This window comes from Dipteris shenzhenensis, chromosome 12, assembly GCF_047967505.1.
Source record: "Dipteris shenzhenensis isolate YYH24624 ecotype China chromosome 12, Dip_SZ_1.0, whole genome shotgun sequence".
NCBI classification, from domain to species: domain Eukaryota; kingdom Viridiplantae; phylum Streptophyta; class Polypodiopsida; order Gleicheniales; family Dipteridaceae; genus Dipteris; species Dipteris shenzhenensis.
Window position 1 is genome coordinate 10,560,731 of NC_141607.1, and position 16,992 is coordinate 10,577,722.

The 16,992-nt window shown below is 38.6% G+C and overlaps 1 protein-coding gene across 2 annotated transcripts in view; it reads left to right on the plus strand.

Annotated features, from left to right (window-relative positions):
• Nucleotides 1-12,602: 12,602 nt before the first annotated feature.
• Nucleotides 12,603-16,992, plus strand: part of LOC147895801 (ATP-dependent Clp protease adapter protein CLPS2, chloroplastic-like) — a 36,603-nt gene continuing 32,213 nt past the window's right edge. Inside the window, exon 1 of one of the 2 annotated variants that reach the window (XM_087382858.1) lies at nt 12,603-12,941. In XM_087382858.1, the coding sequence (XP_087238984.1) occupies nt 12,689-12,941 (253 nt within the window). In that variant the 5' untranslated portion in view covers nt 12,603-12,688. The remainder of the gene's footprint in view (nt 12,942-16,992) is intronic. The other variant, XM_087382857.1, reaches the window with a different exon arrangement.

Sequence of the window (16,992 nt, forward strand, 5' to 3'; positions counted from 1 at the left end):
TCATATGTCTAATCATAATTGAAAATATAAACATAAGATGTATCATGGTTTGAACCGCTTAGGATGAAATCCATCTGCAACAAGAAGATGATTGTGATATCTACACTGAATATGGGACACCTCTGTTAATGGATGGTCCATTAGTCTTCGAAGTAAAAGATTGTGCCATCTTTGGCAATGACAAGATTTCTCAATTTGTGTCAAAAGTGCTTGTTCATTGAACTCATAAACACACCCAATCATAATAGAAAATATAAAAGAGATAACATAGCTTACACATGATGTATCATGCTTTGAACCTCTCAAGAAGAAGTCCATGTATTTGTAACAAGGAAACTATAATGTCTACACTCAATATGTGATACCCTTACTAACGAATGATCCCTTTGTCTTCCAAGTAAAAGGTTGTGCTGTCTTTGGCAATGACAACACTCTCATGTATTGCTTACTTGACAATTCCAATAATCTATTCCATGGCTATTAATGTTGTTCTTATAGCCACTATTGATAATATAGCACCATCGGTGATTAAATAAGATTCTACCTTCTTCAAATGGGCATGCCATACCTTCTTCTAATGGGCATTTGAAAACGATACTGTAAAAGAAAGGAGTTGATCTATCTAGATGCCATGACTAGAACATTATTAATTTAAAGTAATGCCGTTTGGTTCCACCAATGCTCCAACCAATGACACTTATGAATACTAGCTTGAGGCCATATTTATGAAAAGTTGTTGTAGCATTCTTAGATGATATCCTTGTCTAAAGTAAAATGATAAAAAAGCATATGGAGCATTCAAGAAAGGTGTTCTCATTGCTTAGAGACAAACCTCTTCTTGCTAAAGAATTTAAATGTGAATTCTTTGAAAAATAAGTATATGTGGGACATATTATATTCCAACAAGGATTTGTATGGAACATACAAAATTAAGGTCCATATGGGTATGGCCATATCCTACAAACCTAGAGGAATTACAAATATACTTAGGTATGGTAGAGATCTAAGCAAGGAGGGAAACCGTGCCATGAAGAGAGTTGTCTCTTAGCAATGAGAACACCTTTCTCGAATGCTCCATATGCTTTTTTCTCATTTTACTATAGATGAGGATATCATCTAAGAATACTACGACAACTTTTCATAAATATAGCCTCAAGTTTGGTAGAGATCTAAGCAAGGAGGGAAACTATGCCATGAAGAGAGTTGTCTCTAAGCAATGAGAACACCTTTCTTGAATGTTCCATATTCTTTTTTCTCATTTTACTATAGATGAGGATATCATCTAAGAATACTACAATAACTTTTCATAAATATAGCCTCAAGTTGGTATCCATAAGTGTCATTGGTTGAAACATTGGTAGAGATCTAAGCAGGGAGGGAAACTGTGGCATATTGCATGATTGAACATTTGTGCTAGGATTAGGGCCAAGACCTCTTACATTGTGCAAAGTAATCTACCATAGAGTACTCCCCAAAGTTACCAACGTTGTATCCTTATGCCTTTGATTTATTAATGCTAAACCAATGGAGAAGTATGCCGAATCACCTGGAACCACACAACCAAATGAAAGTTAGAAGAGAGTTAGAACAATTCATTTAAGCTGTGGTAGACAGGCTGAACAATTCATTTAAGCTGTGGTACACAGGCTTCAATGCTAAGTGGATTTGAAATTAGCCAAAGCTTAAAAGAAGAAGAGCTACATGGGCTAATATAATGCAAGAGTATGATATCCAATTACATATTAAAACGGGAAATTTAAAATGGGATCAAATTCCCTAAGCCGAATGCCAATGGCTAATCAATTGAGTTTTACTCAATTCCAAATTGATTTCCTAGGGGCCTTAAAAGAAAAATGTGAGTTTGATCCTCACTTTGATTAAATTATGAGGCAGGATCCAAGAATTAAGGAGCTTTCATTGGGGAGTCGCATGGAAATGGACATTACACCACAGGTTGGTGAAAAAGAACTTAAATAGAAAATATATAGTATTGACTATGGACACTGCTCTACAATAGTTGGGTCATTGCCAAGACAATACTTAGCTCCTTCAGCTAGCCCTCCTATATTTCCCAACCTCAGCTAGACCTACACCATTAAGGCAAAAAGTTACTAGAGTAATCTCATTGCAAGCTTGCTCCATTGTAGGCATACAATAGCTATTATAGTTGCAATATCTATTATAGTTGCTAGTTGGATATGAGCACTCAATAGCTATTACAACATGTTGTGTCCAAAGAGCCTAGCACCCTTTCCAAGTTTTTGCATTTAAAAAAAAATGTCACAAAATGTGGCCACTGCACATGCCCTATTAGAAAGAACACAAGCTCCTCCCCCCCCAGTGTAGCCTTCTTCTTTCCCTCACCCCTCTCATGCACCCTTCTCCTCTCTATCTTGCACCCTCTTCGTCCCCTCTACTGAGACCCGGTTTTGTGCCTTCTTGGATATGCTTTTCACCTTACCTATAGCCCATTTTCTACTCAAAGTCCTGTTTTGAGCAAAAAATCTTTCATGCCTACCCTTGAGCCCCTTTCTAGGCCTCCTTGGTTCGCGTCTATTTGGTGGATTTCATTGAATTAGTTTGCCTCTGCTTGTAAGAGTTCTAGGCCGCTTTAACTGACCCCAGACTCCTAGAATCTATTGTAATTCTAGGAAGCAGCAACTCTGCTTATTGGGATGCCCACCAAAGCCTAGACAATTTTGTTCTTGGACTAGACAATGTGTACCAGAGCACCTTCAGCTTGAAAGAGTCTGGAGTAGCATCATTATTGCTCATATGCTCTTTCATTCACCTAGAACTTGGCTCTCTTTGTTGAGCCACACCCAAGGCTACTTGTTTGTTTCTTCAAGTCCTTTTTTGGAAGTTTTGAATGACTATGTCAAATCAAACTTGATTTCATCCACCAAATCATGGATTAATCAATGATTTTACTAATCAACTCATATCCATATAAGATAACATACACTAGACCCTTTCTATATTTCATAGATACAAGTTTGGATTAGTAATATTTTGATGAGACCATTTTGTTGAAAGCATTCATCAATCCATGAATACCATGGTACTATTTGAGACCATAAAGTCCCATCTTGAGTTTACATGCTAGATGCTCTTTCCTTAGTAAAACTATTGTGCAATGTGGACTTTTGCCGCTAGTACATGTAGAATTGTTGACTTAACATCCATCCATAATAAGCACCCAATCCAACTATAATTCTTATAGTTGTTAGTTTAGCAGTACAAGTAAATGTCTCATTATAGTCAACATCTTTTGTTCAAAGACTCTTGCAACCAATCTATCTTTGTACTTGCAATTACTCCCATCTGATATCGACACTACTTTGTAGATCCAATTCCAAGTGACGGTTTCCACCATTACTTGTGGCAATTCCACCACATCCCATGTAAGATTATTCACAATTTGGTTATACTGCCCCTAGATAACATCTTTCCATTCTTTTTTCCTTAAAGCCTCATTGAATTTTGTAGGGTCATGCAAATCTAAAACTTGTGCCTCAATGCAAGGCTTTCTTGTAGTCTTTAAGGCATTTTCTTTTGTTTTGTCATCTTCTAACTTCAAACCTATTACTTCAAACCTATTACACAAGATTTAAGCATGACATCTATTAGTAACATCATTCAAGGCCTATAGAAGCCATCTAGGTTTCTTTAGGAGAGTTGAGTTTCTAATATTTCCTCCTTGTCCTTCTTCAAACCTTGAGGATCAAATTCATGAATTTCATCCTCAACCAACCATGGTTTCTTGATGATCATTCTCTATGTACCACGTATTGAATCACATGATTCATAAAACTTTACGAGAATCTTAGCTTGTCAATATTTTCTTTTTTTCTTCATTGTACTATAAATATGACGTAGCATATTCATCATAGCCAATAAAGTTACATCTTTCTAATTTATTTTTTTCATAAGGAACACGATTGTATGTGGTGCAACCAAAAACTCTCTTGTGAAACTATAGGTTCTCTACTAGTTAACATATTTGACCATACAAATCCTCTCCAAATCCTTTGTCAGACATCTATTCCATATTTACATCACCATGTTGCATGCCTTTGCCCAAATCAAGCTTTTGAAGCATAAGCTATGCCATTTCAACTTTAAAGTTCCTACATATCACCAAATCCATTCTATTGAGGATTATAGAGGGCAAACCTCTATCTTACCTTTGTGTTAATGTCATTCCTTGAATGATGCACAAATAGTAAGTGTTTAATGTGTAGTACAAGGCACAAACACATAAGAGCCTCATAAGGGATCTAGAAGCAACCTTGAGCCTTGAAGTCTCACTAGAGCTCAAAAACTAGGGAGAGTAGTCAAATAGGGAGACTAACAATGATACCCAAAGACAAAAATTCATGCCAAACACACAAAAAGGACCACACTTTGTAAAAATAAACACTATTAAGCCGCCTTACATAGAGAAGCATTACACATATGTAGACGAGAAACTACTCATATTGCATTACACATGATTCAAGCATATAATTTCTCCAAGGCAAAAGGAAAATGGAAAGTCCAACATAGCTCTTATATGGCAGTACCAACAAACAAACATACAAACAAAAAGAGCCACTTAAAAGAAACAAGAAATTGGCAAACAACCACAACCACACAGCCCATGCCTCATAACAAACACCCATAACTTTAAAGCTCCATGGAACCTCTCAAGAACAAACCACAAGAGATAGACCTAGGCTAGTTGAACATAATACACCAAAACAATGCAACAAATCCCTAGCAACAATAAATACTTAGCTTGAGTAGCTCCAAAAATTGAGACATGACCAAGTGCAAATTATGAGAGAGAGAGAGAGAGAGAAGGGGGGGGGAGGAATGACTTTTCCATAAATAACCATGTGCTCAAAGTAAAGGGTTGGGGAGTGAGAATAGTATACCTAATAAATATATAGTGCCACATCTACTTGAGAAGTATCATAAAAATATATTAGGGACAAAGGTGAAGGGATGAATATGGGGAATCTACCCTTTTGATGCAAAGAATTGATCCCATTATCAATATTCTCCCTAGTGCATACTTTTTATAGGCTTCCCATGTTCTTTTCTCCATCAATAGCCCAAGTAGGAGTGCCATAATTTTTTGACTACTCAAAAAGACATATAAGGGGCCAATCTATATTCAATATTTAAGGAAATTTTTTATCTTATAACTGGGTGTCACAAATGTACTATATATGCTATTTGATCCTTGAAGAAGTATAATTGTGCCACTATTATTGAATTCATAATGAGAATTAAGTTTCATCAAATGAATAAAACCATTTTAACTCTACTGTCTCCTTTGCCTCTAAATCTCACATTCATTTTATGGGTAGAAATCACTCCCAGATTCAAGAACAAAGGAGTCAACATAGAAGAGAACATATCACCACTTTTTCCCAAATTTGGGCATAAATGGTAAGCAATATTAGTCTTAGGCTGGGGTGAGAGAGAGAGAGAGAGAGAGAGAGAGAGAGAGAGAGAGAGAGAGAGAGGCTGTCAAGGAGGGTAAAGTGGGGGATAGGAGAGTGGTTGACTATTGGAACAAATCAAAGAGGGAGGTAAAGACGGGTGTGTTGAGAGGCTCCTAACTAGGCACAAGGATGTCTTAGATCTCTTGCTATGGGTAAATGTGAAGCCCATCCCCTCCACCTTAATAGGTCTTATAACTTGCTACTCTAGACATACTACAATGCCTAGGCAATTCTTTGTATGCTAGATAACACTAGGCTAAGGACCTATTAACAAGGCTAATGACAAAGAAGATTCTTTTGCATGTGCTTATTTGATACTATATGATTGGCATCAAGAGGTGGACTATGTGGTTTCCCCCCCTCTATTTATGTGTTCAAAGAATTTGTACAAACCAACTACCATTCTACCTTCTTTTGAGGAGCCAAAAAGCTTGACGAGTATGGTGGTAGGATTGTTTTTTATAAGGTTGGTTAGGTAGTGACATATTGACTAGATTTTCTTATCATTGGATCCAATATTTTAGTTTTGGGGAATCCATCAGAGGTTTTGGTGGTGTGGAAAGCATAGGTTTTAAATTTATATTTAACCCTCTCTATTCTAGTGGGATAAAGGAGGCAATGTTAGAGCTTAAGTTGTGGGGGTTAGAGATGATGGGGAGTCATGTGGATCTATGACATGTAATCATTCACAAAGCACACACAATTCCCACTTTCAAATATTTAGGTTGCTAAAGACTCCTAGATTAGCCATTCATCCATTGTTGGCTCAAGGCTACATATTTGGACTGAATTCTTATTGTTCCAAGAAAGTGGCATTTAATAAAGTTATTTGCACTAAGGTAGAATACAACAACTCCATTTGTTCATTGGCACCTTGCACTATAGCTACAATAGGCGTAGACTTTTTGGTGCTCAAGGTATTAGAGAAGTAGCTCCTCTTTTCACCTTTTGGGTTTGTTCATCAATGGTACATTGTAGGTACAATTGGTGCTTTTATTTGGCCCTGATATATACATGATTTTAGCTATCTATCTAGTTGTCTACATGTAAACAAACTTGTGCATGAGATACTAGTCTATATTTGTGATCATACCCAATATTATATTTTACCACATTTGCATTTTGGTAAGGAATCAAGTCCCTTTCTTTGGCTTAGCATGGCTATATATTTAGGTTTGGTGCATGTCTACTTTAGACTCCAACATTTTTAACCCATCCCACTAATTGTACCTCGTCCGCATACAAGATCTAGAATCTCAATGCAATAAATTGTTAGGAGTCTTTTGTCTACTAACAACAACTAGCTCTTATTTCCTACTCATAATCTAATATTTACATGCTATAGGTGGTATGTCATATTTTTACATTTTCGAACATTAACTAGCTACTAATTGTATTTATGTATTTCTTTCAAAATACCCTTCATGCAAACAATATGTGGCTATTATTCTTTTCAAGGAGCTATCTATCTAATTGTCTACATGTAAACAAACTTGTGCATGAGATACTAGTCTATATTTGTGATCATAGCCAATATATATTTAACCACATTTGTGTTTTGGTAAGGAATCAAGTCCCTTTCTTTGGCTTAGCATGGATGTAGATTTAGGTTTGGTGCATGTCTACTTTAGACTCCAACATTTTTAACCCATCCCACTAATTGTGCCTTGTCTGCATATAAGATCTAGAATCTCAATGCAATAAATTGTTACGAGTCCTTTGTCTACTAGCAACAACTAGCTCTTATTTCCTACTCATAATCTAATATTTACATGCTATAGGTGGTATGTCATATTTTTACGTTTTCAAACATTAACTAGCTACTAATTGTATTTATGTATTTCTTTCAAAATACCCTTCATGCAAACAATATGTGGCTTATTATTCTTTTCAAGGAGCATTTCATCGTACTTTGTTTTCGTAAAATCTACTGCAAATAAATTGACATTTGGTGACTCAATGGTTACACCTTTATCACTTGTTGATGTTGGTAATCATGACAAACAGTCAGCTCCAAGTTTTTTTTCAGGTTTATGTATAATTTTAAAATTAAACTCTTGAAGTTATAACATCCACCTTATCAATCTACCCTATATTACTGTTTTGTTATTAAGGTATATCAAGGCTTGATGATCAACATAAAAGGCAAACTAATTCCTGACTTAATAGTGTCTAAATTTTTGTACGTTATAAACCATACCAAGCCGCTTAGTTATGCTATACTTGCACTTTAGTTGAGCCATCATCATGCTTGCATAATAAACTGGATAATCTAACTTTCCATTTGGTTGTGCTAGTATAGTCCCAATGACATAATCAGAAGGATCCACATGAATATGGAAAATAATATCCCATCTTGCTTGTCTAAGAATGGGTGTTTCAAAAGCATGCTTCTTCAATGTATGAAAGGCATCAAACAACTCAACAATGGAGCTGCTATCTTGGCAAAATCCTGAATAAATCGTTGTTAAAATTGATAAAACCAGCAAAAGGCCTCAACTGAGTCAAGATCTCAAACCCATGCATTCTTTCTATTATTTAAATCTTACTTGGCTTAGTTATGATGCTATCCTTAGAGATCACATGGTCAAGCATGACACCAACTTAGATACAAAATACACTTTTGGCAAGATTCAATGAAATACATACCTATCTACATCTATCCAATACCTTTCCAAGATAAACCAAGTGAACCAATGAAATATCTATCTATCTACATCTATCCAGCACCTTTTCACGATAAACCAAGTGAACAAAGACAATTGACGTTAGTAGTATTTTCTCTACAATTTAAAAGAAAGGAATGGTATGGAGAGGTATACAGCTAGTGTTCCTCCATACCCTTGGAGTCATGGCTTGAGTAATATGAAGTTGAAATTTCATAGACTATACACGAAAGCCATCCAAATAAATAGTAATAAACTTGGTCAGGTAGTCTTTGAAGGCTTCTACCATAAAACTTTGGAAGGTAAATGGTGCATTTTTGAGCCCGAATGGCATAAATTTTGTGGCATAAACAACCCATTCAATAACAAAAGCAATTTTAGTCTGATTCTCATAGCCATCTATGAATGAGTGCATCTAATGTCCTACAACTTGGTCGAGTATAACATTGGTGAATGGAATAGGAAAAGGATCTAGTACATCTAGGCATTCAACTTCCTACAATCCACACAAACTCTAAGTTTTCCATTCTTCTTAGATACTGCTATAGTAGAATCACTTCTATCAATTGCATAAATTTTTTAGCATGAATGAGCTTATCTAGCTTAGTCTTCATGTGTTTGGCATAGTTGGGATTCATTATGTACCTTTGTTGTCTGATAGGTTTTGCATCTAGAAGTAATGGCATTCCATGTTAATATATCTTTGGGGCAACCCCTTTCAAATTAGTATAACTCCAAGCCAAAACATCTCTAAATGCATGAACAAATCATTAATTGCTTAAAGCTAGTCACGAATTATATGGGTACTAATGTCAACTATTGTGGCTCCTCCCCAAATTCACTTCTTGTGTGGGTTTTGGAGTTAGATCTTTAGAACCATGCTAAGTGATTGTTAGCTTTCGCTCAATTGATTCTCTTTCACCTATCATACCTTCAGTCAAATTGCTTCGATAAAGATCCTACTGAATAGCTATCTTGTCATCCTTGATCTTTTGTTTGGGTTCAACAGCCAGTTGGAATAAGTCAAGCTCTCCAATTGGAAGGATTTGAGGTTCCAATAGCCTAGTTTTGGCATCCTATGGAAATAATCTTGGATTTCTAAATCCTTGGTCTGTAACTTGGGCACAAGGCTTGGATTAGTAGGGATCTGTGATTTGTTATCCCTATCTGTATTGTCATTAACTCGGAACCCCAATCATGCAATACTTTTGCACTTTATAACCAGGGTCTCCCAAGAAAAAGTGCTTAAGCATTTCCTTCCATAGGGATTACCAACAGACTTTCTATGTAGTAAATTGCAACAGACTTACTGGGTAAGCATTTCCTACCATAGGGATTTCCAACAGATTTACTATGTAGTAAATTCCACCAATGTGGGAGTACAACATAAAAAAGCATACCTATTGGTTCAACTGGTCATTGATCCACCATTTTAACTTGGAATGGTAAACGCTTCAAATTCTTAACCCTTTTCCTTTTGAACATAGATCTGAGATGATGTTTACTCAAAAGCCACCAACACATTCTACTTCTTGATCTTTACATTGATGGCCAGCACTTCTTCATCTACTATTTGAGTATCAATGACTGGAATAGTGACAAATGAGTCTATTTTCTTAATGGTCTTTTCTTCATTTTGAAGTTGATGTAGGTATGGTGAAATTTTTAGTATTTCAGTTATTGTCAAGTTGATCTTCATATCTTGGAAGATGTTCCATGCTTTCCGATTTTTGGACTTAGGTCTCCTTCAGAACTTGATTCATCCTAAGCTTACTAGTAGAAGCCTTGGCTAAGTTATCATTTGGTGGAACCATACTTAGGTCTGGTGGTAGATCCATAGTTTGGGTTTTTCCCTTCAGTTCCCAAGATATTCAAGAGGCAAGTTTTTTATGTGCTTTCCAAATGATATCTCCTATAGGAGGTGTTGGATTATTCCCACTAGTCCGTGGACCTTGAGACCAAGTTACTGTGTTGGCTTCTATTGAGTTTGGGAGTTCTGCTAATATGACTTGACATCGAAGATTCACTTCCCGTGTTTCCATATTATTTTTGAGTAATTTCATATGCTCTTGCCATGATGGACACTCAGCCTTGGTATGATTACCCACTACAAAAATAGCACCAAATCTATGGACTTGAGTCTTGTCCTTACCATTTTTACCTTTACACTATTCAAATTTTGGTGGTCATGCTTCCTTATCCTTAGATTGAGGTTTTATCTTATTTACATATGGTGTCTTCTTTTTTGCATACCAACAATTGGACTCATCATGACCATAGTCGATGCAAGTTCCATAGTACTTTGTTTTATAATCATCTTATGTACTTCTTATGTATGTCCCTTCCTAGAGCACTTATTGCACCACTTTTCATCCTGACTCGATTTTTCTATGAAACCCATTTCTTTCAAAGATTTCTTTAATGTTGACTTTGGCTTGTTGGGCTTCATAGAGGTGTCCTCTTCATCACTCACCTCTATCTTCTTGGTCTTCTTCTTAGTAGGTCTACTCTTTTCCAATGAAATGGCAACAAATCTTCTTCTTGGTAGGTCTACTCTTTTCCAATGAAATGGCTCAATTCAACAAATCTACATATGTCTTCATTGAGTTAACTATTTCTAGAGACCTAAGGTCAATTCGGGTACAACCCATAATTAACCACGTGTCAAAATCTTGGCTAAGATTATGTCTAGTCTCTTGTTCTATTTTTGACATGTGTGCCAATATTCTTTGCTAATCTTGGCCCAAGGCATGTCTTGCCTCTAAACCGAAGTCATATCTTTAGCTTGGAGAACCACACTCATGGCTCAATTTGAGTGTAGGCTCATTTAGATTCTTCAAAATGGAGACTCTCAGTAGATGAAAGTTTTTATCTTCTTGCCAAAAATTGAAGATCGCTTCTTTATCAAAGGGATTAGGCTATCTTGGATGCAAGTTTGGAACCAATTCACTTCTAGTGTTAGTGTGGTAATCAAAAACTACCTCTCTCCTCATGTGGCCACATCGTTGTCTACCCACAACTTGTAAGTGTAGTTGGCTCTCTAACTCCTCGAGGATTCCTCCTCATGGTCCTAATGCTCATCCCTTATTGGCTCAAGCTTCATGGTAGCTTCTTAGTCTTCCATATTCTACCAAGTTCTTATGCCTCAACATAGACGTTCTTCTCTTCTTGCATGAATCTTAGCAAGACGCATGTTTTAAAATGCAATGTGCATGAATGTTAGCAAGACATCAATGTATATGATGAAAGGTAAGACACACGCGCCTGTGCATGTGTGTGTAGAGATATCAAACCTTTACTCTTACTACAATGTATCCCTCTACTTCTATAGAGGTGCCTCCTTCTTTTTCCCACTTTAAGGGCCTTATGTTAGGGATGGGAAATAGGTTCGAAGTACCTATTTTGGTTGTGCTATGTAAGTCTTCCTTGTGAAATCCATAAGAAATAGGTGTTCTTCTTCTTCCCTTCATAAAGTTTACCACCATGAGAGGCTTCAAATGTCAAGGTGCTCTCCACTTAGACTCTTTTTTGCCTCTTTTATACTAGTATATTATGTAATTGTCTATCTTAAGATGATGTACACCTTTCTAAGAAATTCTTTATAAAAAAAAGAAATTCTTATTAGCACTATGTTCTTGTGGAGGATTGAAACTGCTTTTGTGAATCTATGCGTGTAATTTTTATAAAAATTAACTAAGTTGTGTGTTTCTTATTGCCATTTACGGAGATCATTTCCAAAGTCCAATGCTCTTGAAAAAATCCTTTGGTTTCTCTTAAAGTGCTCGCTTTACCACTATATTAAGAGGTAGTGCCCACGCGCACCTGTGCACGCTTGTGTAAGAGTTGTAATGGGTTTTCGATTTCGTGGAGACTTGAAGGCTAGTGGCTGAATTGTAGCCACACGGGAGGCAAACAAAGTTTTGTTTTGGGGGGTGGGTGGGAATAAGTAAATGAATATATACATTTATGAATGATTGTTAGGGGAAAACAAGGTGAATGCTATTTAATCATACATAAGGCCTGCCCAAGATTAAAAAAAGCAAACTAAAAGGAAACAAAAAGGAAATGGTGTGGAGGAAGACTACATGAGATAAAGGAAGGGAGAGAGAGAGCCGGGCGGCGGGAGAAAAGGTGGAGGTGGTGTTTGAGGAGATAAAGAAGGGGAGAGAGAGAGAGAGAGAGAGTCAACCACTTTAAAGTCTGCATTCAAGTCCAACAAAGAAGAGTCAACATATTGTCCAATAAGAAAAAATCAATTCAAAAATTTCTTTAAAAGCCTAATTTATGCTTTATCAAATTTGAAGAGTTGTTAAGGCTACCAAGGGCAGGCCAAAAAGTGCCAATAAATGTGTGTGTGTGTATATATAAATACACATGCATTTATCAATGTTATGAGTAGTGGCTGAATTGTAGCCACGAGAGAGGTGGCTAAGCGTTGTTTTTTTTTAATTTGGGGGGAATAAGTAGAGATCGATCGATTCGTGGAAGGTCTCTCTGAGTCCATATTGACATACACACACAGCAGCCATGGCGCTTGGAACCAGCACCATCACCACCTTGCCATTACCCTCCCTCCTCTCTCCCCAACCTTCCCTGGCTTCTCCTCCCTCCCTACCTCTGCGTTTTTGCATTCCCACCTCCCCCCCTCAAAGAGCCGCACACAAACTTTTCGCCCATCTCCTCGTGGAGGCCAGACTAGGAGGTGGCGGCGGAGCTGGCGTCCTGGAACGACCTGGTCTTGATCAATCTCAGTCCTCGGATGAACCCCGCGTGGAAGAAGGTACTACATACCAACGCCGCGTCGCTTCCAAATCGCTATAGAGTAGGGGGCAAAAACGTTGACCACGGCAGCAGCTTCATGAAGGCAAATGCAATAGTGGTCATGCAACTTGAACTCTCCATATGTACTCGCAGTCTGGTCGAACCTGCACGAGCTCTCACCCTTGACAGACCATCTATGAATCCACAACACGCCGGGACTACTTACTTATAACACAAAAGGTGGTTCTTAATCCTCTGCGCATTCGTATATGGTGCAGAGGCATTCCAATCAAACATGGTGTAATGATTATCGGGTGGATATGTATAAACGGATAAGGAAATCCAGTCTTATCCGAGGCCATATGACCATGTAACCAAGAAGCAAAACAGGAGAAGGATCCCCTTGAAAAGTAGTAGATCTAGCCAACTGATCCCAAGGTCATGCAGTCCTAATGGCTATTCGCAAAAGAGCTCAAATCAACCCAATGCGTGAATTTAAATCAGGACTCGAGTTGGCTTAGCCGAGCATTATACCAAGTTACAGGAGAAGAGGAGGGTGACCTTCCCTTAAACAAGTAAAGGGTGACCTTATGGCCTTTGGCCATCTTCTTGCTGCTTCCAGGCAGTCTCTATCACGACATGTCCACTCTCTCTTCCACCTAGATGGATTGCATTGCAAAATTTGCCTCCTGGTCCCTTTTGATTCAGGTATCATGAGGTATCATGAAGATTCTGTGAAATCTCTGCGCCTATCCATATTTTTGGTTCTACCTGTCTTGAAGTTCTACGGTCAATCAAGTCCACCTTGGAGTTTTCTTGTCATGGTCGGGTTGCGTATGGAAATGCCTCAATTGAGAAGGTCGTTGAAGGAAGCTGCCAAGCTTGCCAAGGTTTTTGAGCCAACGTATGCTGGTAACAGCAAGCTTTGGGTAGCACTTATGGGAATGCATTTGAGTCTGAAACAAGGCATGACGAAAAGGCTGCAGCAGTCCCCGCCCCTAAACTTGGCATCCATGTCTCTGAGAGGTATCCAATATGCCAGGTTGGCCAGCAGTTCATTGATCATGTGTTTGAGCACATGGGTTGCTTCGAAAGGTAAGTCTTGGTTGGATTCAAATTGGGCTGGGTTTGGAAATCATGTCAAACACCGCATAAAGGCTGCCCTTTTCATTGTCAATGGAGGTCAGCCATGCAATGAAATTCATGCCAAAAGCTATGTCCCAATTGCCTTCTCCATGGGTAAAGGCTGCAATAAACTAGCAGGTAGCTTGTTCCCCACTTTAATGTTCTGGCACGGTACTGTGAGAGACGAGCAGACAACCAGGATGCAAGAGAGATGGAGAGCAAAAACGTAGAGTGTGCAATAGATAAGATAAGAAACATACAAGAGTGGAGGTGGTTTTGTCTAAGTGAACTAACCCACTGATTGTGGTTAGGGGGAAAAACCTCTAGTGAGGGAAAAGTGCCCCTAACTCGCTTATGGATTACATTGGTCACTGTCTGGAATATGGTAATAATTCTAAACAATGTGAGAGACGAGCAGACAAGCAGGATGCAAGAGAGCTGGAGACAAAAAATGTAGAGTGTGCAATAGATAAGATAAGAAACATACAAGAGTGGAGGTGGTTTTGTCTAAGTGACAAAACTACACTAACCCACTAACTGTGGTTAGAGGGAAAAACCTCTAGTGAGGGAAAAGTGCCCCTAACTCACGTATGGATTACATTGGTCACTGCCTAGAATATGACAATAATTCTAACACCCCCGTGCAGTGCCAATGTGATGATGTACAAGGAAGTGATCAATCACCAAAAGGAGAGAAGCTCAGGGCACTACGAAATGCCTCAAACTTCTCATGTGGAAGTGCTTTGGTGAAGATGTCTGCAACAGTGTCATGTGTTGACACATAGATCATAGTGATCTCCTTTGCCTGCAACTTCTCTTTGACATAATGATAATGAACATCAATGTGCTTCGTGCGAGCATGCAACAGAGGATTCTTTGCCTCTGCTATAGCACTGTGACTATCAGTGAGAATTGGAGAAGGACCCTCCAATGAGAGACGAAGATCAACAAACAAACGACGCAGCCAAACACATTCAACTATCGCTGTGAAAGTTGCCTGTACTCAGCTTCACATGAGGAAGTAGCCACAATAGATTGTTTCTTGCTTAGCCAGAAATGCAAGCTTTGCCCAAAAAGAAACAATTACCACTTGTGGACTGCCTAATGTCATAGTCTCCAGCCCAATCTGAGTCACTGTAAGCATGCATCTGCAAGTCACTCCCTCTGGGAAACATCAAGCCATAAGACTATGTGCCTTGCAAGTAATGAAAGATGCGTTTTACAGTTTGCCAATGTGTTGTCTTTGGGCTATGCATATACCTGCTCACCTAAGATACTACATACTGAATATCGGGCCGTGTATTACATAAATAAATGAGGCATCCAACAGCCTGGCTGTAAAGTGTGACATTCACTGATTCACCTGTATCATACATAGTAAACTTCAGCCCCGGCTCCATGGGAGTGGCTGTAGGCTTACAATCTTGCATGTTGAATCTATCCAAGAGCCTTTGCACATACTTGGATTGAGACATAACGATGCCGCGCTTGTCTTGTATGAATTGGATCCCCAAATAGAAATTTAACATGCCCAAATCTGTCATGTCAAATTCAGCTTTCAATTCAGCCTTGAAATCTGCAATTATTTCCTCATTTGACCATGTGAGCAGCATGCCATCTACATAAAGAATGATGACTAAAATATCCTCCCCATCCTTCTTGATGTAGAGGGTGCTCTCAGTTGGACTATTATATAGCCCCTTGCTGGCCAGGAAGGCATCAATCTTGGCATACCATGCACGTGGGGCTTGTTTCAGCCCATATAAAGCTTTATTCAGCTTGCAAACTTGATGTGCATTACCCTAAAGCTCAAAGCCAGGAGGTTGTTTGACATAAATCTCATCCTGCAAGTCCCCATTAAGGAAAGCTGTTTCTATGTCCAACTGATGAACATTCCAAACAAAAGTCGCAACCATTGCAATAACTAATCTGATAGTTGTCATCTGGGATGTAGGAGAAAAAGTCTCCTCAAAATCTATGTCCGTTTGCTGAGCATATCCTTTGGCAACCAGCCGTGCCTTGTACCGATCAATGGACCCATCTGGCTTCTTTTTCACTTTGAAAACCCATTTGCTACTGATGGCATGTTTTCTTGGTGGCAAATCCACATCCCAAGTTTGATTTTTCTCAATGGACTGCAATTCATTGCATGACATTCATCCAGTGCACATTATTCTTGGCTTCTTCAAAAGTATCAGGTTCTTCCTCATCAAGAAGAGTACCTATATAAGTTGATTCAACAAAAAGAGTCTCCCCTTCGTGCCTTGCTGCACTACGAGTCATGCCAGGCAAAGGTGCCTCAAGTCTACTCTCCCTGAGAGTTTGTAGCAGCCAGTTTGGAACTGTTTTTATTGCATGTATCTCTTGAATCTCTTGCCTGACAACATCATCCACTGCTTGTGGAAGAACAAAATCAGCAGGTGGCTGAATCGGTGCATGTGGAACAAGAGGAGGCTGCTGTAAATGCCGATTTTGAGCATGAGTATCAGCTGGGGAACCAAAGGCAATGGGAAGGAACTGCTCAAAAAATCATATGAAGAAGCTAGAATAGTGAATTCAGCATGTGTATGGGCTGAATTCTCTGAAAAGATTACATCTCTACTCACAAAAATCTTGCATGTGGCAGGATTGTAGAGACGATAGCCTTTGCTTTCTGCACTATGCCCAATAAAGATACACTTTAGTGCCTTATCTGACAACTTATGTCGAAACTCCACATACACGTGGGCATATGGAATACATCCAAAGACACGAAAATGCTCCACTGAAGGCTTTCTCCCATGCGAAGCTTGTAGGGAGTGATTGTCTTCAAAGCCTTTGTGGGAGCCCGATTTAAAACATAATTGGCACACATGAGTCCTTCGAGCGAGAATTTGTGAGGCAACTTCTTGCTAGTGAGCATGCATCTATCCATCTCCATGAGAGATTTATTTTGCCGCTCAGCT